This window comes from Salmo trutta, chromosome 24, assembly GCF_901001165.1.
Source record: "Salmo trutta chromosome 24, fSalTru1.1, whole genome shotgun sequence".
In the NCBI taxonomy this organism is placed as follows: domain Eukaryota; kingdom Metazoa; phylum Chordata; class Actinopteri; order Salmoniformes; family Salmonidae; genus Salmo; species Salmo trutta.
The window spans coordinates 39,921,030-39,946,756 of NC_042980.1; the positions used below are offsets into that span (position 1 = coordinate 39,921,030).

Below are 25,727 nucleotides of genomic sequence, written 5' to 3' on the forward strand. Positions count from 1 at the left end.
TCATACTCATCTTTGGTCTGGGAAAGATCACACACTGGATGCAGGGTTTTGTCCCAACCTAGTGCCAACACATCTGATTTAAAATCATCAGACTTCAAGTAACTTCTTCAGGTTCTTCAGACACACACTGTGGCCTTCTAGGAACAAGAATATGGCCGGTTTCACTGGTTGGTGTTTCCTCTCTGGCTTATTTTCTATTTTGCGAGCCAACATCATCTCTGTCCTATATCTCTGTCCTATATGATGCGTAACTGACCTCCCTCTCTCCCTGTGTGTCTGTGTAGGATCCACAACGTGTTGAAGGGTATACCAGACGACAGGGACGGCCTGTTTGACACCATTCAGCGCTCCAAGAACCACTACCAGAAACGGGCTTACCAGTGTATCAAGTGCATGGTGGCCCTGTTCAGCAGCTGCTCTGTGGCCTACCAGATCCTACAGGTACAACAGAGACAACACTATGCACTAGACCACATGTCAAACTCAAGTCCAATCCCGCTCACGAGCCGATTAAATCTGGCCCGCCGGTGGTTTGAGTATAATAAAAAAAATGAAATCCCCATTTCAGGATTCTTAATTGCAATGCAAGGAAAAAGTCATTCATAAGCACTCTTACAAATTGTGTCTCTCTCTGTCTGTAGAGTAATGGGGATCTGAAGCGTAAGTGGACCTGGGCGGTGGAGTGGCTGGGGGATGAGCTGGAGAGGAGACCCTACACAGGGAACCCCCAGTACACCTACAACAACTGGTCTCCACCCGTCCAGAGCAACGAGACCTCCAACGGGTACTTCCTGGAGCGCTCGCACTCTGCACGTATGACCCTGGCCAAGGCCTGCGAACTCTGCCCCGAGGAGGTAACACTCGCACCAAATGATGCGCGCACACACACACACACAATATACGACACACGCATACAACCCAAAGGTAATACAATCGTATCTAACATGGATGCATGACTTAAATGGTGGTAGTTGAAGTAGTGAAAGGTCAGTATTGATAGTCTCAGATAATGTCTTTTTGGAGAGATGCACCATTCTGACCTTGGTGGTTTTTGCCTACAGAGTCAAGGTAATGTGGAAACAAGGAACTTGCCTGTAATACTAACTCAGCAAAAAAAGAAACGTCCTCTCACTGTCAACTGCGTTTATTTTCAGCAAACTGAACATGTGTAAATATTTGTATGAACATAAGATTCAACAACTGAGACATAAACTGAACATGTGACTAACAGGAATTGAATAACGTGTCCCTGAACAAAGGGGGGGGGTCAAAAAGTAACAGTCAGTATCTGGTGTGGCCACCAGCTGCATTAAGTCTCCTCATCATGGACTGCACCAGATTTGTCAATTCATGCTGTGAGATGTTACACCACTCTTCCACCAAGGCACCTGCAAGTTCCCGGACATTTCTGAGGGTATTGGCCCAAGCCCACCCTCCGATCCAACAGGTCCCAGACGTGCTCAATGGGATTGAGATCTGGACTTTTCGCTGGCCATGGCAGAACACTGACATTCCTGTCTTGTAGGAAATCACGCACAGAATGAGCAGTATGACTGGTGGCAATGTCATGCTGGAGGGTCATGTCAGGAAGGGTACCACATGAGGGAGGAGGATGTCTTCCCTGTAACGCACAGCGTTGAGATTGCCTGCAATGACAACAAGCTCAGTCCGATGATGCTGTGACACACCGCCCCAGACCATGACGGACCCTCCACCTCCAAATCGATCCTGCTCCAGAGTACAGGCCTCGGTATAATGCTCATTCCATCGATGATAAACGCGAATCCGACCATCACCCCTGGTGAGACAAAATCGCGACGGTGGATCCTGTCTGGTCCAGCGACAGTGGGTTTGTGCCCACAGGTGACGTTGTTGCCGGTGAGGACCTGCCTTACAACAGGCCTTCAAGCACTCAGTCCAGCCCTTCTCAGCCTATTGCAGACAGTCTGAGCACTGATGGAGGGATTGTGCGTTCCAGGTGTAACTCGGGCAATTGTTGCCATCCTGTAACTGTCCCGCAGTTGTGATATTCGGATGTACCGATCCTGTGTAGGTGTTGCTACACGTGGTCTGCCACTGCGAGTCTTAAGACTGTAGCGCAGTCTTAGGTGTCTCACAGTACGGACATTGCAATTTATTGCCCTGGCCACATCTGCAGTCCTCATGCCTCCTTGCAGCATGCCTAAGGCACGTTCACACAGATGAGCAGGGACCCTGGGCATCTTTCTTTTTGTGTTTTTCAGAGTCAGTAGAAAGGCCTCTTTAGTGTCCTAAGTTTTCATAACTATGACCTTAATTGCCTACCGTCTGTAAGCTGTTAGTGTCTTCACGGCCGTTCCACAAGTGCATGTTCATTAATTGTTTATGGTTCATTGAACAAGCATGGGAAACGGTGTTTAAACCCTTTACAATGAAGATCTGTGAAGTTATTTTGATTTTTACGAATTATCTTTGAAAGACAGGGTCCTGATAAAGGGACATTTCTTTTTTTGCTGAGTTTTAATGAATTTGTTAAACAGTAGTGTTGGTTATATGGAATCTCATGCAGCAATACAAACTAAACCATACATCACAAGGAAGAAAATAGTAAACATGTTGCTGCTAACCATCTGTTTTTTTTTCAGTATTCTGGCGTGTCAAGTTCTTTGCGTTAAGTGTTGTAGTCATACTGTCAAATATCCTGGAACTGAATGCTTTCAAAGCTCAAGTCCAGATTCTAAAGTTCTTTTAGAAAGCTGTTATCTGCTGGAATATGATTTCTTAGTTATTTTTGTAATCTTCAGAATTTGTGTTTATTTCTATAGGTAGGGCTTTTTGAGTTTTTGAAAATGTTATTTCCAGCTTACACGCCTCGTAGTGTATACAAACTTTAAGCTAACATGTTATGTATTAACTTTTTCCTCTAGATTCCTTTTATTTCTGTTAGTCTCCTTTGCTGAAGCTCAGTGTACATTACAATGTTTAGCCTTATTAATCCTTACCATGAATGGCGATATGATATATGCTAACGTTACTTAAAAACCAAAAACCCAGAAGAAATCCACCTGAAAGCATAGTTTATTCCCATAGAGCGGCGCACAATTGGCCCAGCTTCGTCCTAGTTAGGGTTTGGCCAGTGTTGGCCGTCATTGTAAATAAGAATTTGTTCGTAACTGACTTGCCTAGTTAAATAAAAGGTTAACTATTGACACTTGTATATGTTATGCAATGATATCAACTATGCCATTTCAAACTAGTGTCACTTAACAAAGCCTGGTGAGGCCATGTCTGAAGAAGACGCTGCCATGCGGAAATCGTCCTCGCCACAGCAGCTTTTGCCAGGGGACGGGACAGGACCACAGCAACACACTGTAAGCCCCTGGCACCCTCCTCCACTCTGTCTCCTCTCTAGGTGTTCCATACAGGGCTATGTTAGTGGTGTCTGTCCCCTCTCTAGGTGTTCCATACAGGGCTATGTTAGTGGTGTCTGTTCACTAGCACAGTGACACAGGAAGAATAGCCTGGGCAGTAGTACCAACACACAGACTGACAGTCTGGAGCATAAGAGCTGGACAATAACAGATAGCAGTGGCAGGATGGTCAGATGTCCGCTCGGCTGTTTGCATTCTGCTCCCAAAAGTGATTTTGTGATGACAGTTGGTGATGGTGCAAATGTTTTACTTGTCATGGTCTTTGGAATATAGCCCGCTGAAGACTCATCCTTTCTCTGTATCCAGTGACTGACAAAGCAGCCAACTCCAGGTTCCTACTTGGCAGCGGATATAGAGCTGAGGGCATTCTAGTATAGACAATTAAAGATCCCTATGATGTTCCATAATATGGAGTCAACCCCACCAAAATCCAACATGTCAATATTAATGTTGAACCATCGCCAAAAATTGCCAAAAATCCAACTGAACCGCAAACTGCGAGCAAACATTTCCTCTTTCCAGTAGCCGTGTCCCATTGGTTACCTAAAGCAGCACTGACTTCCTGGCTTCCCTTTAGTTCAGTTGGTCCTTAACCTAACCCTGTTTATCCAATCAAAACTGTTTGTTCCATCTCCCCAAAGCAAACTCAAACTATAGTGACAGAACTGATCTAAAACTCTTAGCCATGGCTATAGTGGATGATGAAGTGCTAGCCTAGTGTTTTATGTGTAGTGTACTTCTTGGTGTGTTCATGTGATGTTGTTTTGACACTAGGTTGGTACAGAGGGGCAACCTGTGGTTTGTGTGTCAGCCATTTAAATTGCATGTGTTCATAATATATTTCTAGTCAACAGGACTAGGTCACGTCTTGTTATTGATCGTTTCAATCCGAAACATCACTTTGAATAGTTATAATTGTAAATAACCGTAAAACCAATTCTTTAACAATATCTAGAGAGAAAGAACAGCTAGATGTCTTAGGACCACTACGTTAATTGACAATAGGCAACACCTACTTTACCCACAGGTTATTGTAGGTTTATGATAGGCTTATGTTATCATGAATCTATCTCCTCCACTTAGACTAACACACAAGCTGTCTTCTAGTTGGTCTGGTCACATGTTGTAATGTGTTCTAGATGTTGTCAGTCTCTGTCTTTATGAGCAGACCGACTCATACAGACACACGGCCAGTTGTCCCAGCACAAAGATGCCAATCTAAAAAGGTAATGTTGGCATAACCGCCATGGAACTATCATGGATTGAACACACAAAGTAGAAATCCCTCTGTTTTTCTCTGAACTGGAGAAAAACTGCATTTCCATCTAGTATTAGCCCCAGCAAATTAGGCCATATCAACCTTATAAGAAAGTATATGGCCCCGTCCCTTAGATGTTACACTATATATACAAAAGTATGTGGACACCCCTTTAAAATAGTGGAATTGGCTATTTCAGCCACACTCGTTGCTGACAGGTGTATAAAATCGAGCAAACAGCCATGTAACCTCTATAGACAATTATTGGCAGAAGAATGGCCTTACTGAAGAGCTCAGTGACTTTCAACGACATAGGATGCCACCTTTCCAACAAGTCAGTTCGTCAAATTGCTGCCCATGCTAATTTGTAAAGGCTGTTATTGTGAAGTGGAAACGTCTAGCAGCAACAAAGGCTCAGCCGCAAAGTGGTAGGCCACACAAGCTCACTGAACGGGACCGCCGAGTGCTAAAGTGCGTAAAAATCGTCTGTCCCCGGTTGCAACACTCACTACCAAGTTCCAAACTGCCTCTGGAAGCAACGTCGACACAAGAACTGTTCATCGGGAGCTTCGTGAAATGGGTTTCCATGGCCAAGCAGCCGCACACAAGCCTAAGATCACCATGCGCAGTGCCAAGCGTCGGCTGGAGTGGTGTAAAACTCGCCGCCATTGGCTTAAACGTTGGCTGGAGTAGTGGAAACGCGTTCTCTGGAGTGGTGAATCACTCTTCACCATCTGGTTTTGACGGATGCCAAGCGAACGCTACCTGCCCAAATGGCTGGTGCCAACTGTAAAGTTGGGTGGAGGAGGAATAATGGTCTGGGGATGTTTTTCATGGTTTGGGATCGGCCCCTTAGTTCCAGTGAAGGGAACTCAACACTACAGCATACAATGACATCCTAGACGATTCTGCGCTTCCAACTTTGTGGCAACAGTTTGGGGAAGGCCTTTTTCTGTTTCAGCATGACAATGCCCCCGTGCACAAAGCGAGGTCCATACAGAAATTGTTCTTCAATGTGGAAGAAATTGACTGGCCTTCACAGAGCCCTGACCTCAACCTCATCGAACACCTTTGGGATTAATTGGAACGCTGACTGCGGGCCTAATCGCCCAACATCAGTGCCCGACCTCACTAATGCTCTACCCTGAAGAGTGGAGACTGTTCTAGCAGCAAAGGGGGGACCAACTCCATATTAATGCCCGTGATTTTGGAATGAGACGTTTGACGAGCAGGTGTCCATTGTCCATACTTTTGGTCATGTAGTGTATATGGAAACATGATCTCAGTAGAGCATGTCTCCCACCACGCTGTGGAGAATAATACCCACTCGCATAATAAAGTCTATTTTATATTTAAACCTCCCTCAGTTGATATTACAACATCCAAGGCCGTCACACTCCTACACAGCGTGTCACTCGCTTCCATCTCATTCAGTTAAAATAGGCTAATGTTCATATTAAGAGACTTTGGTGTGCTATTAGGCCAGTAGGTTTGAGTTGTATATGAATGTTAGTTTGATGAAAATGCATTGGGAATGCAAATGGTGCTAATCTTGGACTTCATTTCCCAGGAGCCCGATGACCAGGAAGCCTCTGAAGATCAGGACACCTCCCCTCCAGAGGACACCTCCCTCTACCCACACTCATCTCCTGGGACGACCACACAGTTTCAGCAGGTACACAAACACTATACTGTAGAGGCAGCATTATCCTGTGACTTTTTACTATCCCTGTAAACGGAGGCTTCTAAACAAATGAAAGACCGACATGCTGGTCATGACAGACATTTTGTCAAGTTTCATCGCACATCAGTAGTTTCACTAAAAACCTGATTTTGTTTTCTCATTCCCCCGCAGAACAACCCCCCCCACGGACAGCCATACACAGGCCCCGCTGCCCAGCTCATGAACAACCCCCAGCGCCCTGGCCCTGCCCCTTCTACCCCAGGCCCTGACCCCAGCCCAAGAGCACAAGAGAACTGGGAGAGCACTGAGGAGGTTCCCTCCACCTCCACGGCCCCTACCTCGCCTAAGGAGTAACACCAGCACTCCCCTCTGCTGTACCTCCAGCCTCCTGCTCTCTTTCCTCTCCCCTCCAGGTGACCGACCAAACTCCTGATCGGGACTCTCTCTCTTTGGGGTCTCCAGGGCAGGGCCAGGCTTCACAGCTCCTCTCCAGGCCCCCTCGAGTCTCTCATGCTACTGTGCTGCCTGCCTGGGGGGGTGCTCTCCCCTGGGTTCTGCTGACTGCAGAGGGGATAGTGTTGTAATGAACATAGAATACCCAGGCCTGACGATGCTGACACGCTTGTCAACATGACGAAAAGGTGTACATAGTGTGTTTATGTTTTGACTGTTAAAATGAACCCCCCCCCCAACAGCGTAACTTTGTCAGGTTTGCTGTTGGGAGAGAGATCTTGTGAGAAACAGAAATGGATGACATAAGAAAAAAAAAGAAAAAAAACTCATTTTTGTTTTATCACCCTCACCGCTCAGCAGTGATATTTGGTCTGCCATCGGACGGTTACCAGTCATTCACCTTTAGGAGGACATTATTAGTAAGCTCCTTGGCAACCTCTTGACCCATGCCAAATCAACTGACGAGCTGGGGTTGGTTTTAGTGAGACGTGGAATGGTTGGGTGAACTTTTACGGTGTTTTGGTTGATGTGAAAAAATGGTGATGCAACATTGTTCTGGAACTCGTTGCCTTTCTTTTTTTTTTGTAATTGAAACCCTTTCGGAAGCTCTAGTTAATATGCTGTAACGTTTAGCATGGCTTCTCACCAGAATAGTGTAGCTCAAGGGAAGATATGTGATAACATCTGTCCTTATTCCACAGCTAGAGGACAATTCCTTTTGGCTTTTTTTTCTCATCTTTCCCTTGTACATTGAGGGCGGTATTTTGACCCAATGCAAAAAGTGGTTTTTCAATTGCACATTATTATAATCCAACTAAACATTCGCCAGTCCATTTTTGGTGGGATGGGGAGCTTAGTATTCATCTATAGGAATTTTGAGAAAGAACACCATGTATGAAACCTGATTTTTCTCTGCCATCTCTTTGGTAGAGAATAGTCTTAGACAAACGCCTGACCTCTTCCATGGAGCTCACTAGGCTGGGCCACGGTGTCAGACTTCTCTCCTTGGAGAAGGGGCACACGGTATCGGCTGTTTTAGTCGTGTTGCAACATGGGCTAAGTAATTCTTTAGGATTTAAAGGTATACATCAGTAAAACTATTTAATTGCTAACTTGAATGTGTGTATTTTGGGGATTTGTCTAAAATACCAAATATTCTGCCCACCATAACTTTGCTCTTATTTTATAGAATTTATTTTGTATTTCACACAAAGAATAGAATTTGATTTATGAACATTTGTCCTTGTCTTATTTTTAAAGGTATTGACTGTACAGAGTTCGGCACCCTGTTTTTTGCCGACTTTTGTTTTGGCCATGGTGTGACGTTGAATTCTGGAGCTAGTCGCAATGTGAACTTTCACTGAAGTTTTTTGTGCACAGAAATATAAAAGCATTGCGCCCTTAGCAAATAAAGAACATGGAATATTGTATTCATGTAACCGACTTGGTAAAAATGTCTATGTACATTATCTCATGTAGGCTACTGCTTGCAATAGACTTGGTCTTTAAATGTGCCCAAACTTGTGGGTAGCTTGAAGTCAAATGATCATCCTGATTCCATGCTTCGCAGTAGGTCTCTAGTATATTTCAGTTCTGTGATTCCCAGTCTACCTTTGCCATTTAACTGTAGGTTTGCATATTCAGGCTCCCATACTATACTGAATAACCATGTATTTATTTAACCTTTAATTAGGCACATCAGTATTTGTAAATGAGTCAGTAACCAGCCAAAGTGTTCAGGTGATGAGGCCCCATTTAGATTTGACATTGTGGTGCAACATTTTTTTTTTTTTTAAGTACAACACTGAAATATGCCGTGTTTGATTAGTCTGCTCCAAACCAATTTAACCAGTCCTCTAGGTTCTAACTCCACTGGAACACTAACAAATGGAGTCAACACAGGTTAGCTTCCTTGGAACATATTTTATTGTCAAGACAGCTAGTTCTCCTTCTCCGAGACGGTCTTCGTTCCACGCAGTCTGCCTGTACGACGGGCAGCAATGAGACCGACCTTGCGACCAGCAGGTGCGTCCCTCCTGATAGTTGAGGGTTTTCCAATATGCTGGTGGTTACCTCCACCGAAGGGATGCTCAACAGGCTGGGGGGGGGGGGGGGGAAATGGGGGGAAAAAAGTCAGCAAAGCGGTTCTAATAATGAATCCTATGCCCCAACATTGACTGGTTTGTTTTTGGCAAACACCAATATGAAAAATGTAACTAACAGCATTTATAGTAAGTAGAACATCAATCTAATCTTAAAGTTTTACATTAAACTAATATGCAGAAGAGATGTCCACTTACGTTCATGGCTACACCCCGAACACGTGGCCATGAGTTCCTCTTGGCCTTGTACTTGTGGTAGGCACGACCGGCCTTCAGGATGGGCTTGTCAATACGTCCACCTCCAGCAACCACACCTGTTGACGAGAGAACCATTACTCTGGTGGACAGTAGCACAGGATTACCTAACCAGCCAATGTTCTGAAAGCAACCATGTCACGACTAGTAGGACCCATATTCTGTATGGCAGTGAACGCTCTTTGGTTATCCTGTTTTCTGGCAAAACTGTCCATGTGCACAGTGCAGCAGATTCCCTCCATTTCATCAATTCAAGACAAAGGGGTTAATTTTACAAACATGTACATTGGACCCCTATGAGAAAGTGGCACTGTCTGAATATCTGTACTTGCATTTCTAAAAAGGCATTTTGGGTAGCGAAAAAAGTTTGACATCATGAAAACTAAGTATGCTTTAAATGCCTGTATGTCCTACTCATTCCAGCTTTTCTTCTAGTAGAATTCACTGCACAGTGGCGCATATAATCATCTTCTGAGACTGACAACAGCTGACAGGACTTGATAACAAAATTCAGTAGAATGAGCCTAGTATGCTGATATACTGTACAAAATGCATCCACCTCACCATTAATTAAGGGAAAAAAAATCAAACCTTCAGCTAACCAACATATACACAAAGCAAAACATCTCATGTTCTTACCAACAACGGCTCTGTTTGCGGAGGCGATGACCTTCTTGGAGCCAGAGGGCAGCTTGACCCTGGACTTCTTGGTCTCTGGGTTGTGGGAGATGACCGTGGCGTAGTTCCCAGACGCCCTGGCCAGCTTGCCCCTGTCACCAGGCTTCTCCTCCAGACAGCAGATGATGGTTCCCTCAGGCATGGTGCCCACGGGCAAGACATTACCGATGTTCAGCTGAGCTGAGAGAGATAATTGTTATTAATTCTTGCGTGTAAGCTAACATATGGAATTGTTTTAAGATAGTCATACAAAAATTAACATTCAATTTGGCCTTACTGCATTTAACCTATAGAAGTGCATTGAATTAATAGATCCATACATTGAAGGAAAAAAAACAATTGTTCAAATCTCCTATAGAGATAAAATCGGGAAATTATTATTTTAGGCACTAAACTACTTTTCTAAACTGGTACCAGGCTACCTTCAGACAAGATGTGACAGTCCTAGAGCATAACATATATTTGTGAGATTAACTTTAGAGGGGTCACAATGTGTAGCCTAAACCATTTGGACGCTACAGACAATAGTTGGCAAATCGGTAGTACCAACTTCAGACAGGTCCCGTGACGCTTGTTGAGGTCGTAGAGGCCAAACCGTTAAGACGCTACAGATGTTCTGAAGATCTCATGATCTGACAAACTGCTGTAGCACTGCCATCTTCCACTGCAGATGCAAAATGCCGCATGCGGTTGATTGAGATGCAGCCCATCCAAAAAAAGATGGATTTTGATCTGATTTTTTTTGTAATGCCTATTATATTTCTGCAGGGGCTTGGACATTGACGGTAGGGGGTTAAGGTGCCCAAGGGCAGGACATTACTGATGTTATTAACCTTTCTGGGCCCAGGGGCAGTATTGAGTAGTTTGGATGAATGAGGTGCCCAAATTAAACTGCCTACTACTCGGGATCAGAATGTAGGATATGCATATTATTAGTATATTTGGATAGAAAACACTGAAGTTTCTAAAACTGTTTGATGTCTGAGTATAACAGAACTCATATGGCAGGCAAAAACCTGAGAAAAAAATCCAACCAGGAAGTGGATTGAAGTTTTTCCAAGACTGGGCCTATTCAGTACACAGTGACTTAGGGTTTAATTTGCACTTCCTAAGGCTTCCACTAGATGTCAACAGTCTTTGGAACGTGTTTCAAGCTTTTGCAGTCAGAGAGCGAACAAGACCTCCTGGAGTCTGATGATCGAGAGAATGACATGGCCTCAATTACACGCGTTCACGTGAGGGGTAGCTGTGTTCCATAATGTTTTTCAAGACATTGGAATCGTCCAGTTGGAATATTACTGAAGTTTTACGTTAAAAAGGCCCTAAAGATTGATGCTTTACAACGTTTGACATGTTTCAACGAACGTAAATAGAACTTTTTGTTGTGAAATTTTCGGCGCGCTTCCTACATTTGGAGTAGCTTACTGAACGCGCAAACAAGGAGGTATTTGGACATAAATTATGGACTTTATCAAACTAAACATTTATTGTGGACCTGGGATTCCTGGAAGTGCCTTCTGATGAAGATCAAAGGTAAGTGAATATTTATAATGCTATTTATGATTTTAGATGACTCCAAAATGGCGGGTATCTGTATTGCCTGGTGTATGTTTCTGAGCGCCGTACTCAGATTATTGCAAAGTGTGCTTTCCCCGTGAAGCTTTTTTCAAATCTGTCACAGCGGTTGCATAAAGGAGATGTTCATCTATAATTCTTTGAATAACAGTTTAATATTTTATCAACATTTATGATAAAAATTGTAAATTGTTGTGCTGATTCACTGGAAGTATTGGAGGCAAAATATTTTCTTTACATCACGCGCCAATGTAAAATGGGTTTTTTGGATATAAATATGAACTTTATCGAACAAAACATACATGTATTGTCTAACATTGAGTCCTAGGAGTGTCATCTGATGAAGATTGTCAAAGGTTAGTGCTTAATTTTGGCTGTATTTCTGTTTTTTGTGACCCCTCTCCTGCTTGGAAAATGGCTGTGTGGTTTCTCTTGTGTTGGCACTGTCCTATCATAATCTAACTTTATGCTTTCGCCGTAAAGCCTTTTTGAAATCGGACAATGTGGTTGGATTAAGGAGAGGTGTATCTTTAAAATGGTGTAAAATAGTTGTATGTTTGAGAAATTTGAATTATGACATTTTGTTGTTTTGAATTTGGCGCCCTGATATTTCACTGGCTGTGTCCCACGTAGCCCATAGAAGTTAAGGTAACAAAGTATTCTAGGTAGTTCTAAAAATATCCTAGATGAGGTGACAACTGCTGTAATCAACCCCATGAACAGTTCCATTCTCACCTTTCTTGCCACAGTAGATGAACTGTCCGGTGTGGATGCCCTCTGCAGCAATAAACAGCTCCGTCCTCTTCTTGAATCGGTAGGGGTCACGGAAAGCCACCTTGGCCAGGGGAGCACCACGGCCTGGGTCGTGGATGATATCCTGAGGGAGACAACGGTCAAGTCAGGTCCAAAGCAGATTGTTTTAAACAAAACTTCTTAAAACAATGCATGGCAAACTCCACTTGGGACGTTGTAGAAAACTGTATATTCCAGTAGCATGAAAAATGTCTATTGTGAGAGCATTACCTTCACAATTCCCTTGATGTAACCATGACGCTCAGCAAAGTCAATGTGTCTGAGTTTAGCAGCACCTTTTCTGTGCTTCACGTGGGCTTTGAACACAGAGCCAGCACCTTTCCTCTGTCCCCTGATAACACGGCCCATTGCGACTAGAAACAAAATGAGAATTCAGTTACAGCCAGGATCAAAGTATACCGAGTTCAACAGTTCAAGAGACAGACCCAGACAAAATTAAATCTTAGTCACATGCACCGAATACGCTTACTTACAAGCCCCTAACCAACAATGCAGTTGTAAAAAAAATACAAATAATTAATAAAATATCAAAGTAATTAAATAACAGTAGTAAATTAACAATAGCGAGACTATATACTGGGGGTTCCTGTAGTCGATGTGCGGGGGGCCGGTTAGTCGAGGTAATATGTGCATGTAGGTAGAGTTAGTGACTATGCATAGATACTGTTATTATCAGCAGTGTAAAAGGTGGAGGGCTACGTTCATGAATGCATGTGTAACGTTGTACACACAATTTCGCTACATATACCTGCCATTGGCAGCTGACGTTTAGTTATATACCCGTTACTTAGCTAGCTGCCATGATATCAAGTAAGGATCCTTCTCTGCGAGAAGGGGGAATTGTTAACTTACAAATTAATGTTAATGGACAATACTTGCATGTAGTTGTAAAGTTGTCAGCCAACTAACGTTAGCTAGCCGACATGCGGATTTTCCTAGCATGCCAACGCTAGCTAGCTATCGTTACCCATTCATGTTCAGTGTCGACTCACTACACTATACAACTAGAAACTAACCATGAAAATAAATACTGGGTAAAAAAAAAAATACAAAAATATATACAGCAATGGCTGTAGATTGCTCTACGCTCGTGGATAATAAATACGGAACGTCTGAATAAATAACAGACCCAGAAAACCCGGGCGACCGGCAGCTAGTGATTACCGCTTCACCAAGACGAAGGAGCCCATGTCACTGCGCACCCATATACACACCACAATCATCTAAGATTTAAAACGCATTAAAAATCACATTTTGTCGCTTCAATGATACGACTATAGTTAGCAGTGTCTATTATACGTTTTCTACGTTTTTTTTCGAGTGGATGATAGTATATTGTATAAGATTTAACTCGGATTCGGTGAAGAGAATAAAAATAACATTCTCCTACCTAAACCCCGATGACGGAAAGAGGAAGTGTAAGGTTGAGCTAGACGATTTCTTCCGGTGAAATAGACCATGGGTCTGACGGGAACAGTAGGCACGTGATTTTTTTCTGCTGTAAATCTGATTGTCCAGCAGATGACAGCAAATCGTTAGCAGACATCTATTTGTGTTTTATAAATCTTCCCTACACACACTGTCTTGTACAATTAACCCTGTGAGGAGACAAAATTCAGTCCCATTCAAAATCCTATTTTCCCTAACCCTAACTTTAACCCCAAACCCCCCCCCCCCCCCCCCCCCACACACAGTGGTCACATAGAGCAGGGTGTATCCAGGGATGTCAAGTTCAGGGATGTCTCACTCACTATGAGGCCTTATAGTGTGTCTAGCATTGTGTTCCCCTGCTCAGACGTTGCTGATGCATGCCAGATCTTACAACACCTGGATAGGTACTTGACATATCAGCTAACCACATCATGTGTTACAGCAATCTGGTGCCTGACTGCAGAGTCGATGGCGTGGCACGCAACTATTGGTTGATGCATGCAACAACTGAGCAAAGGTACACGGCCAAGAATTCCTTCTTCCCAACTCCCGCTACTTCCCTTCCTCCCTGTGGCTTGCTGTTACATAAATCTTCCACAGCCAAGCTCTGCCATATAGCCAATTACCTCTGATTCACCTGATCTATCCCATATATGCTCCACCAAAGCAAAGAGAGATAGCAATGAAGAGGCAAAGAGAGAGAGGTCTGCAGAGCACATTTGACCATGTAAGCTACATAGCCTCTTGCCTTTTTTCCTACTCTCCTTATCTGTACTGATCTGACAGGGTACTATGGGGGAACCTACTATAGGTACGATTAAACCTGTCAAACACTTACAGATCAGTGTTGAATTGCAGATGAAGGATACAAGGAAAGGAGCCCTTTCAGACTATTGATTGAGTTCACTGAGGTATCGTATATGATTGAGATACAGCCAAAGTGGCACAAGGTCTTGCTTCCTTTCCTTATTTCCTATCTTAATAAATGTTTACTACCTTATAATATTTTTTGCAATTATATTATTTACTTAACTATGATACGCACTTCACCTGAGCAAAAAGCAGATAAGGTAGACTTATATTTCCATGCAAAAGGTTGCGGGTTGGCGGGACTGGCTGATGTCACTTCCAGAAACCAGAATGCTTATGGATGCTACTCTCAGATGCTGAATAGCCCACGTTTTCCAAGCATGGAGAGGCCAGTGATAGCCAGACTAGTAAATTGGGCTAAGGAACAGAAGTTGGGTATTGGAGAAAGGCCATCAGTGTGTATTGTGCAAACAATACAGCGGATGGCTCAGAAACCTGACGAAAGTGAGGGTGCAGATGTTGTAAAGACCTCAGAGTCCGAGCCTCGCCCCAATGGTCATGCAAAGGATGATTCTGGCCCAGTGGAAGTGGAGAAAGTGGAGGCCTGCCTTTTGGCTGACCCATATGTAGTCTCATTGTTAAATTGGTGAATGTAGATCAAAGTGGACTTGTGATTATTTTCTGAGATTCCCAGATGTGAGAAGTGTGCAGAAGAGCATGGGAGAATAGTGGAAAAACCTGTGTGTGTCAATTGTGGGGGTACCCATGTTGCCCGGTGCGAGAGAGACAGGTTGAGGTTGCCAGGGTCAGAGTAAAATAGAAGGTGTTGTATGCTAAGGCAGTGAAGAGAGTAGAGGATGATGGGTAGAGAGGGTGAGTAGTAGGCCAATACAGAGTGATACGAATTTGTGTTTCAAAAAGGTTGGCTTCTTAGCATTCATTGCCATGGTTATCAACTGTTCCACAGAAATGGAAAGTAAATCACAGAAAATAATGTTGTGGTGGCAGCTGCAGAGAAGTACTTGGGTGTACAAGTTTTTCCAGAAGAGTTACAAGGTGTGTTGAACGAAAGTGTCCTGGGCCGTCAGCATGGTGTAGGGTTAGTTAGGTTAATATAGTGGTATGGTGTAGGATTAGTTAGTTAGGTTAATATAGTGGTGTGGTGTAGGGGTAGTTAGGTTAATATAGTGGTATTGTGTAGGGTTAGTTAGGTTAATATAGTGGTGTGGTGTAGGGTTAGTTAGGTTAATATAGTGGTATGGTGTAGGGTTAGTTAGGTTAATATAGTGGTATTGTGTAGGGTTAGTTAGGTTAATATAGTGGTGTGGTGTAGGGTTAGTTAGGTTAATATAGTGGTATTGTGTAGGGTTAGTTAGGTTAATATAGTGGTGTGGTGTAGGGTTAGTTAGGTTAATATAGTGGTATGGTGTAGGGTTAGTTAGGTTAATATAGTGGTGTGGTGTAGGGTTAGTTAGTTAGGTTAATATAGTGGTATGGTGTAGGGTTAGTTAGGTTAATATAGTGGTATTGTGTAGGGTTAGTTAGGTTAATATAGTGGTATTGTGTAGGGTTAGTTAGGTTAATATAGTGGTGTGGTGTAGGGTTAGTTAGGTTAATATAGTGGTGTAGGGTTAGTTAGGTTAATATAGTGGTGTGGTGTAGGGTTAGTTAGGTTAATATAGAGGTATGGTGTAGGGTTAGTTAGGTTAATATAGTGGTATTGTGTAGGGATAGTTAGGTTAATATAGTGGTGTGGTGTAGGGTTAGTTAGTTAGGTTAATATAGTGGTATTGTGTAGGGATAGTTAGGTTAATATAGTGGTATGGTGTAGGGTTAGTTAGGTTAATATAGTGGTGTGGTGTAGGGTTAGTTAGGTTAATATAGTGGTATGGTTAGGGTTAGTTAGGTTAATATAGTGGTATTGTGTAGGGTTAGTTAGGTTAATATAGTGGTGTAGGGTTAGTTAGTTAGGTTAATATAGTGGTGTAGGGTTAGTTAGGTTAATATAGTGGTATGGTGTAGGGTTAGTTAGGTTAATATAGTGGTGTGGTGTAGGGTTAGTTAGGTTAATATAGTGGTATGGTGTAGTGTTAGTTAGGTTAATATAGTGGTATGGTGTAGGGTTAGTTAGGTTAATATAGTGGTGTAGGGTTAGTTAGGTTAATATAGTGGTATGGTGTAGGGTTAGTTAGGTTAATATAGTGGTGTGGTGTAGGGTTAGTTAGTTAGGTTAATTTTGTGGTATGGTGTAGGGTTAGTTAGGTTAATATAGTGGTATTGTGTAGGGTTAGTTAGGTTAATATAGTGGTATTGTGTAGGGTTAGTTAGGTTAATATAGTGGTGTGGTGTAGGGTTAGTTAGGTTAATATAGTGGTATGGTGTAGGGTTAGTTAGGTTAATATAGTGGTGTGGTGTAGGGTTAGTTAGTTAGGTTAATATAGTGGTATGGTGTAGGGTTAGTTAGGTTAATATAGTGGTATTGTGTAGGGTTAGTTAGGTTAATATAGTGGTATTGTGTAGGGTTAGTTAGGTTAATATAGTGGTGTGGTGTAGGGTTAGTTAGGTTAATATAGTGGTATTGTGTAGGGTTAGTTAGGTTAATATAGTGGTGTGGTGTAGGGTTAGTTAGGTTAATATAGTGGTATGGTGTAGGGTTAGTTAGGTTAATATAGTGGTATTGTGTAGGGTTAGTTAGGTTAATATAGTGGTGTGGTGTAGGGTTAGTTAGGTTAATATAGTGGTATTGTGTAGGGTTAGTTAGGTTAATATAGTGGTGTGGTGTAGGGTTAGTTAGGTTAATATAGTGGTATGGTGTAGGGTTAGTTAGGTTAATATAGTGGTGTGGTGTAGGGTTAGTTAGTTAGGTTAATATAGTGGTATGGTGTAGGGTTAGTTAGGTTAATATAGTGGTATTGTGTAGGGTTAGTTAGGTTAATATAGTGGTATTGTGTAGGGTTAGTTAGGTTAATATAGTGGTGTGGTGTAGGGTTAGTTAGGTTAATATAGTGGTATGGTGTAGGGTTAGTTAGGTTAATATAGTGGTGTGGTGTAGTGTTAGTTAGGTTAATATAGTGGTATGGTGTAGTGTTAGTTAGGTTAATATAGTGGTGTAGGGTTAGTTAGGTTAATATAGTGGTATGGTGTAGGGTTAGTTAGGTTAATATAGTGGTGTGGTGTAGGGTTAGTTAGGTTAATATAGTGGTATGGTGTAGGGTTAGTTAGGTTAATATAGTGGTGTGGTGTAGGGTTAGTTAGGTTAATATAGTGGTATGGTGTAGGGTTAGTTAGGTTAATATTGTCACGACCCGGCTCGAAGTTCATAACAAAAGGGAGACGATGTGGAGACAAGGAATAGCAAAATGTATTAATTAAATAAAGTAAACTAAATATAATTAACAATGGTGTGTGTAATCAGTAGTGTAAGTAAGTGTTTGCATGCATAAATGTGATAATGCGGGGTGTTGAAAGGTGCCAAAGCAAACAAACAAAAGGCCACAACCAAAATCTATCAGTGTCTGCCTGGAGAGAGTCTACTCAATGAATGAGGAAGATGTGCATTTGTCCTGGGACACACCCGAGCCCAGGTGTGTCCCATTTCGCTGTCTACCCTCCTGGCTCCGCCCACCGACATCCTATTAAGGAAAATAAGAGCAAAGAGAAAGAATTCAGCAGACAGAGTGGGAGGGTCGTCAGCCCCCCCCCCCCCCCCTATAAAAACCGGGGACCAACAAAGACCCCGGAACACCATACCAGTCACACAACAAATTAATCCAGCCTTTGCGTCCCTTTGCCCCAGACAACCGCGTCCCCCCCAGACCTCAGCAACCTTTGCGGACAGGAAGCAACCTTTAAGAGGAAAGAAAACGAGACCAGAAGGGAACCGACAGGAGCGACAGAACAGGACAATACCAGACACCAAATAACAGTGGTCAGTCACGTGGACATTCAGGAACCGGGCGCACGAGAGAGTGCGTCAGTAATGACATTATCAGTCCCCCGGATGTACCGCACATCGAGATGGAATGCTTGTAAAAAATAAACACCATCTCATTATCCTCGGTTTAGGACACATCATGGACCTCAAAAAGGTGAGAGGGTTATGGTCGGTGTAGACCACAATAGGTACTACTCCCGACCCGACATACACTTCGAAGTGTTGTAGCGCCCATATGAATGCTAGCGCTTCTTTTTACATGACCAAGTAGTTCAACAGATAATGGTTAAACTTTTTGGAAAATAAACTAACAGGCCTCTCAACCCCAGACACATCTGCTTGCAGCAAAACTGCACCTGCCCCCACATGACTAGCATCCACTTGCAAGGTAAATGACAAATCCACGCGAGGAGCAGCCAGCACCGGAGTTGAGGTAAGCAACCTTTTTGCATCTTCAAAAGCCTGTTGACAACGAGAAGACCATACGTAAACAGCCTTAGCTTTCAGCAAATCTGTCAAGGGATCGACCACAGTAGAGAAGTTCCTACAAAAACCACGGTAATAACCAATCATTCCCAAGAAACGCATCACTTCCTTTTTAGTAGTTGTTGGTGGAAAAGCATCAATAGCTACCACTTTAGCCCGAACAGGATGCACTTCACCCTGCCCAACCACCTTTCCAAGGTATGTAACGGTCGCCTGAGCAAACTCACATTTAGCCAGATTGATCGTGAGGCGACCCGCAGCTAGGTGGTTGAACAAGGCTTGAATACGGGACAGATGTTCCTCCCAAGTATCTGCATATATCACTACATAGTCCAGATAAACAGCGCACCCGGCCAGACCGGAGACAACCCTTTTCATAAGTCACTGAAAAGTGTCAGGTGCATTACGCAGGCCGAAACTCATAACCGAATACAAGTACAGACCAGAGGGTGTAATAAAAGCAGAGATTTCACGTGCCTTACTCGTCAGTGGCACCTGCCAATAGCCCTTTAACAGGTCAAATTTGCTCACAAACTTAGCTGCGCCGACTTGATCAACGCAGTTCTTCATCCGAGGAAGAGGAAATTAATCTGGCTTGGTGACACTGTTTACCTTACGGTAGTCCGTAAAAAATCTGTTTGTCCCATCCGGTTTACTGACCAAGATACAGGGAGAAGCCCAACTGGAGAAAGAAGGCTCTGCTATCTTACTCTCCAGCATGTACTTGACCTCAGCATCCAGACAATGCAGTTTCTCTGAAGAAACTATATAGAACCGCTGACAAATGGGGTCAGCATCTCCAATGTCAATATCATGTTCTATTAAGTTTGTATGTGTAGGTGTATCAGAAAACAAACCTTAAAATGTCAGAATCAGACCAACCATCTCTTTCCGCCCATCAACAGGTAGATGAGCGAGAAGGCTGTCTAAAATATCCAGTGTCTCTGAATTTTTCAATCTACCCTGCAGTATGCAATCGTCGAGACCAGGAACGTCTTCCTCCTCATGCACGGACCTAGCATGACAAGAACCCAGAGAAATAACGGTATCGGCCAAAACAACAGGTTTACCGTCCTCTGTAGACTCCCACTGGGACGTGCATAATAGGGTTTTAACAAATTTACATGGCACAGTCGGTGTGCTTTTCTCCGTTCTGGAGTGGCAACTAGATAATTTTGCTCTGTGTACTGGCGCACCACCGTATATGGACCTTGAAACTTGGCTTGAAAAGGAGAACCAACGATTGGCAGCAGAGCAAGAACCTGGTCACCTGGACTAAAGTGACGAGGCTCAGTTCGCCGATCAAATATGCCCTTCATAACATGATCGACCACACACTCACGCACAGTAGCTGGCGGCATGCACAAACAAAATGTGCGAACGCCATGATACCACGGAAGAAGAAGGCTACAGGTTAGTGTGGCCGGGACCGAAAAGGTTGTTGGGACGTGGGTTGATCAGAGAGCTCCGGTGTCAATCATTGATAAACAAACAATACAATTTTACTCAGTGTGGCAACGGTTTGGTGCGGCTGTGCTGCGACTTGGTCAGAGGTGGTAGGAGATAGTGATGGACAAGAAAGTGAAGCAAGTATGGAACATGGTGGTACAAATAAAGGGGGGAGTAAGAAAGAGAAAGCGGGAGAGAAAGGGAGTAGGGGGTTTGAAGGGGAGCGAGAGATCTATGGAGGCAGAGAGGACGCAGAAAAAGGAAGTTTGAGAAGAGCAACATAGTTTCCAACACCAGCGGCAGTTTGGAGGTAGATAAGTGGCAAGGGAAGGAGGAGCAAAAACTGATTCTGAAGTTTAGGGAGGAAGGGGGAGTTGGGGCGATGTGTCCAATAAGTTTGACGGCTGTGATAAAAGAGTTGATTGGGGGCCTTCCGAGTGGCGCAGCGGTCAAAGGCACTGCATCGCAGTACTAGAGGCATCACTACAGACCTGGATTCAATCCCAGGCTGTATCACAACCGGCCGTGATCGGGGTCCCATAGGGCGACACATAATTGGCCCAGCATCGTCCGGGTTAGGGGAGGGTTTGGCCGGGGGGGGGCTTTACATGGCTGACCTCGGTAGTCAGTTGAATGGGGTTTCCTCTGACACATTGTTGCGGCTGGCTTCTGGGTTAAGCGGGTCATGTTTGGTCGGGTCATGTTTCTGCGGACTCATGACTCGAACTTCGCCTCCCGAGCCCGTTGGGGAATTGCAGCGATGAAACAAGATCGAAATTGGGGAGAAAAAGGGGGGAAATGGAGCAGAGGGAATAAGCTCTGAGTGGAGCAAATAGGGTGGTGTAAGGTGATGTGGAGCAGCTGGACTGATCAAGCAGGGAAGCAGTGGATTAAAGGGGTGATAACAGGAGTGGTGTGGAGCAGCTGGACTGATCAAGCAGGGAAGCAGTGGATTAAAGGGGTGATCACAGGAGTGCCTGTGAGTGTTAGTATTAAAGAGGTAAGTAACAATTTGAGAGGAGGCATTCTGGTGAATGTTCAAAGATTGCTAGCAACAAGGGGTGGAGTTAGGGTAGATAGCTGTCTATTCTGTTACACTTCAAGGACAGGGTACTGCCAAATAAAATAACCATAGGATATACAGTGCATTCAGAAACTATTCAGACCCCTTCACTTTTTCCACATTTTGTTACGTTACAGCCTCATTCTAAAATGGATTCATTAAATAAAAATCGTCATCAATCTACACACAATACCCCATAATGGCAAATTGAAAACAGTTTTTTTGAAATTTTTGCAAACAAAAAAAGATAGGGGTCAAAATCATTGTTTTCAATAACTTTCAAAACCCCTCCTTTTCAGGATAAAAGCACAGAGCCTTTTTGTAAAATATTTTATTTTACATAAGTATTCAGACCCTTTGCTATGACACTAGAAATTGAGGTCAGGTGCATCCTGTTTCCATTGATCATCCTTGAGATGTTTCTACAACTCGATTGGAGTCCACCTGTGGTAAATTCAATTGATTGGACATGATTTGGAAAGGCACACCTGTCTATATAAGGTCCCACAGTTGACAGTGCATGTCAGAGCAAAAACTAAGCCATGAGGTCGAAAATATTGTCCATAGAACTCTGAGATAGGATGGTGTTGAAGCACAGATCTGGGGAAGGGTACCAAAAAAATGTCTGCACCATTGAATGTCTCCATGAACACAGTGGCCTCCATCATTCTTAAATGGAAGAAGTTTGGAACCACAAAGACTTTTCCTAGAGCTGGCCGCCCGGCCAAACTGAGTAATCGGGGGAGAAGGTCAGGGAGGTGACCAAAAACCCGATGGTCACTCTGACAAAGCTCCAGAGTTCCTCTGTGGAGATGGGAGAACCTTCCAGAAGGACAACCATCTCTGCAGCACTCCACCAATCAGGCCTTTATGGTAGTGGCTGGACGGAAGCCACTCCTCAGTAAATGGCACATGACAGTCCATTTTGAGTTTTCCAAAAGGCACCTAAAGGAGTCTCAGACCATGGAAAAACAAGATTTTCTGCTCTGATGAAACCAAGATTAAACTATTTGGCCTGAATGCGAAGTGTCACGTCTGGAGGAAACCTGGCACGTATTGTGTTTAGATTAATGAGGGGAAAAAAACTATTTAATCAATTTAAGAATAAGGCTCTAATGTAAGAAAATGTGGACAAAGTCAAGAGGTCTGAATACTTTCAGAAAGCACTGTATAAGTTATTATGTGAGGGCTTACTGTATGTACCAAAGACTTTAAAATGTGTGAGAGAAAAATTCCGTATTTACCTGATTTGTTTGCTATTAATAGTTAACAATAAATACTTAACAAATAGTCAGACATTTCTGTTCTACAAATGCTGTGTTTTTGCAATGGGATGGTCTCCACTCTAGCTCCCTGCAGCTAATCTGGGCGTATGGTCAAGTACATGGGTTTTACTAGCGTTAGTTTAGGAGTAGAACAATCCATCATTGTTCCTAATCATTCTTGCATCTGAGAAACTAAGCCAGGTTGTGGGTTAAAACAACACCAGGTGCAGATAACCATAAGATGAATCCGAGGTGGCTTATGATGCCCCCTGATCTGCATGGGAGGGGTGGAACCAGCCATGACTAAGCATTTATAGTGTCTGCTATGTAAGAACCAGGATTCATCTGTATGGTGAGGCTCTCGGTCCAACACTCAAGAGTGTTGGGTCGACCAGCCTCATTATTGCAGAGCACTCACTCCATTCACTTGTGTGTGTGTGTGTGTGTGTGGTGTGACCTGCTCTTCATTAATACGTTTTGAATAAGGTAATATCCTGATTGGTGATTGACCTTGTCTCTCCTCATTATTGATTTGAATTGCCATGACAGATGTTATACCTGCCATGTGGCAACAGCCTGTAAAGAGAAAAAGAGGTGTGCCAGGTATGGAGGGCAGCATGAGTATGGGAGGTCTGGGTATGGTGGACAACCAACGTGCTGCAGCTGTGGGGGTGCTCATAGAGTGGCATATGGTGGGTGTGAGGCAATGAAGCAGGCAGTGGGAGTGGAGAGAAGGGTGTCATATGAGGCGGTAAGGGTGGTCCAGGTCCAGGGAGATACAGATTCAAGAGATACAGGGGAGTACAGATGGATGGAAATTACCAGGTGATGGAAAATCTGAAGGAAATGAAAGATCTGGTGTGCCTGAATGATGGCCGAGGGACCAGGATTGATGTAGCCACAGAGAAAGAGGACCTCACTCTGGACCTCACTCTGGTATCTAGTGCGATGGCAGGAATCTGTGAGTGGGAGGTATGGGGGGAGTCGACAGTAGGGAGTGATCATTACCCCATAGTATGGACAGTAGGCCAGAGGGAGGAGGAGGTGTTAGTGGATGGAGTAAGCAGGTGGGTGTTTGGAAGGGCAAAGTTGGATCAGTTTCAGGAGCTGAGTGAGCAGGTGATGGCTCAGGTGGATATGAGAGGGGATGTGGATAGTATGAATAACTGGGTAAGAACAGCTTAAGTGGGGGCATCTACTGAGGCTTTACCTAAGAGTTCAGGGATGAGGAGGAAAGCAGTCCCATGGTTGATGGAGGAGTGTGGGGCAATGGTGAGGAGTAGGAACAAGGCATTTAAAGTACTGAAAAGGATGCTTAACTTCCAACATCTCATTCAGTATAAGCAGACTGAGGCCCTGGTGAGGAGAACTATCCGTTAGGCAAAGAGGTCATGTTGCCGTCGGTTCTGTGACACCATTGGAAGGGCGACACCTGTGGGAGAAGGGTGGGGGATGACTAAGAGGATGAGTGGGGTCAGAAGGGAGTGGGATTATCCAGTGTTGACGAGTGGGAAGGATGTGGCAGTAACAGATGAGGAGAAGGCAGAGATGATGGCCAAAGCATTTCTCCAAGTACATAGCTCAGCAAATTTGTCAGAGGAGGGGCAGAGGGGGAGAGAGAGCATGAGAGAGGAGCATCCTGGAGTGTTGGATAGGAGGGAGGACGTAAATTATGTGTTGAATGCACCATTTAGCATGGTAGAGATGAAAAGGGCAATAGGTAAGGCTGGGTTAACTTCACGTGGGAAAGATGAGGTGTGTTATGTTATGTTGGCCCATCTTAGTGATGAGGCACTGGATAAGGTATTGGTGTTGTACAGCAGAGTGTGGGAGGAGGGTAAACTACCAGGCAGCTGGAAGGAGTCAGTAGTGATACCAATCAGGAAGCCAGGGAAGTACCCAACGAGGCCAACAAGCTATCGGCCAATGGCTTTAACATCACATGTATGTAAGATTATGGAATGTATGATTACAGGGAGGCTAACTTACTTAGAGCAGGGGTCTAGTATCGCCACATCAGAGTGGGTTCAGGAAGGGTAGGGGAACTATGGACCCAGCGCTCTGCTCAGAAGCAGAGGTCAGGAAGGCTCAGGTGAACAAGGAGTCTGTTGTAGCGTTCTTTTTTTATGTGGAGAAGGCATATAATGTGGAAGGAGGGGTTGTTAATCAAGTTTGATATTATGGGGGTAGGAAGAAGAACATACAACTGGATAAAGGATTTCCTGATAGGACGGTCTATTCAGGTGAGGGTGGGGAAGTCTCTATCAGGCAGCTACCTAGTGGATAACGGTACACCTCATGGGAGCGTATTTAGTCCTCTGTTGTTCTCAATCGTGATCAATGATGATTACTTTCAGGTACGGACGGATATTGGGAGGTCGTAATTTGCAGATGATGGGGCCTTATGGAAGAGCGGAAGAAACGTGCCATAGATAGTCATGAAGGTACAGGAAGCAATTGATGAGCTAGAGCAGTGGGCATTAATGTGAGGATTCAGGTTCTCTGTAGAGAAAACTCAGACAGTGTTCTTTACCAAGAGGAAGGTGGGAGATGAGGTATGCTTGAGGTTATATGGGAGAAACTTGGAGAGGGTGGGGCCCTTCAGGTTCCTTGGGGTATACTTTGACACTAGACTGACCTGGGCAGAACACATTGAGAGAGCGGTGGGAAAGTGTAAGAAGGTGCTAAATGTGATGCGCTGTCTGATGGGGAAGGATTGGGGGGGCTGGGCGTTTCTCATTCAGGACCATGTACGTTGCATTGATCTGATCTGTAATAGACTATGGCAGTATAGCGTATGGTTGGGCAGCCTGGACCTTAATGGAAAGGCTAGATGTCATACAGGGGAAAGGACTCAGTAGTGGGGCGTTTCTGACCTCCCCAGTTGCTGCACTACAGGTGGAGATGGGGGATATGCCATTGCAGATTAGGAAACAGCAGCTGGCAATGAATTATTGGGTCAACCTACAGGGACATGGGGTGTCTCATCCTGGAAAGGGATTTTACAGGCATGCTGGGAACATGAGCGAGGACAGAACACGAGCTTTGGGTGGGAGGGTAA

General features: G+C 43.9%; 2 protein-coding genes across 7 annotated transcripts in view; one reads left to right on the forward strand and one right to left on the reverse strand.

Moving 5' to 3' along the window:
• Window positions 1–8,253, forward strand: part of LOC115161300 (probable ubiquitin carboxyl-terminal hydrolase FAF-X) — a 69,281-nt gene extending 61,028 nt beyond the window's left edge. For 4 of the 6 annotated variants that reach the window (XM_029712160.1, XM_029712163.1, XM_029712161.1 and 1 more), the window contains 5 exons: window positions 285–441; window positions 642–854; window positions 3,237–3,350; window positions 6,239–6,343; window positions 6,524–8,253. In XM_029712160.1, coding sequence (XP_029568020.1) covers window positions 285–441; window positions 642–854; window positions 3,237–3,350; window positions 6,239–6,343; window positions 6,524–6,706 — 772 coding nt within the window. In that variant the 3' untranslated portion in view covers window positions 6,707–8,253. The remainder of the gene's footprint in view (window positions 1–284; window positions 442–641; window positions 855–3,236; window positions 3,351–6,238; window positions 6,344–6,523) is intronic. The other 2 variants (XM_029712165.1, XM_029712166.1) reach the window with 1 other exon arrangement.
• Window positions 8,254–8,708: 455 nt separating this feature from the next.
• LOC115161301 (60S ribosomal protein L8) lies at window positions 8,709–12,604 on the reverse strand. The gene is made up of 5 exons (XM_029712167.1): window positions 12,439–12,604; window positions 12,151–12,292; window positions 9,802–10,020; window positions 9,106–9,221; window positions 8,709–8,903 (listed from the first exon to the last, which is right to left on the reverse strand). Exons 1-5 carry the CDS (start codon window positions 12,574–12,576, stop codon window positions 8,745–8,747), a joined length of 774 nt encoding a protein of 257 aa, XP_029568027.1. The 5' UTR covers window positions 12,577–12,604; the 3' UTR covers window positions 8,709–8,744.
• Window positions 12,605–25,727: the final 13,123 nt, after the last annotated feature.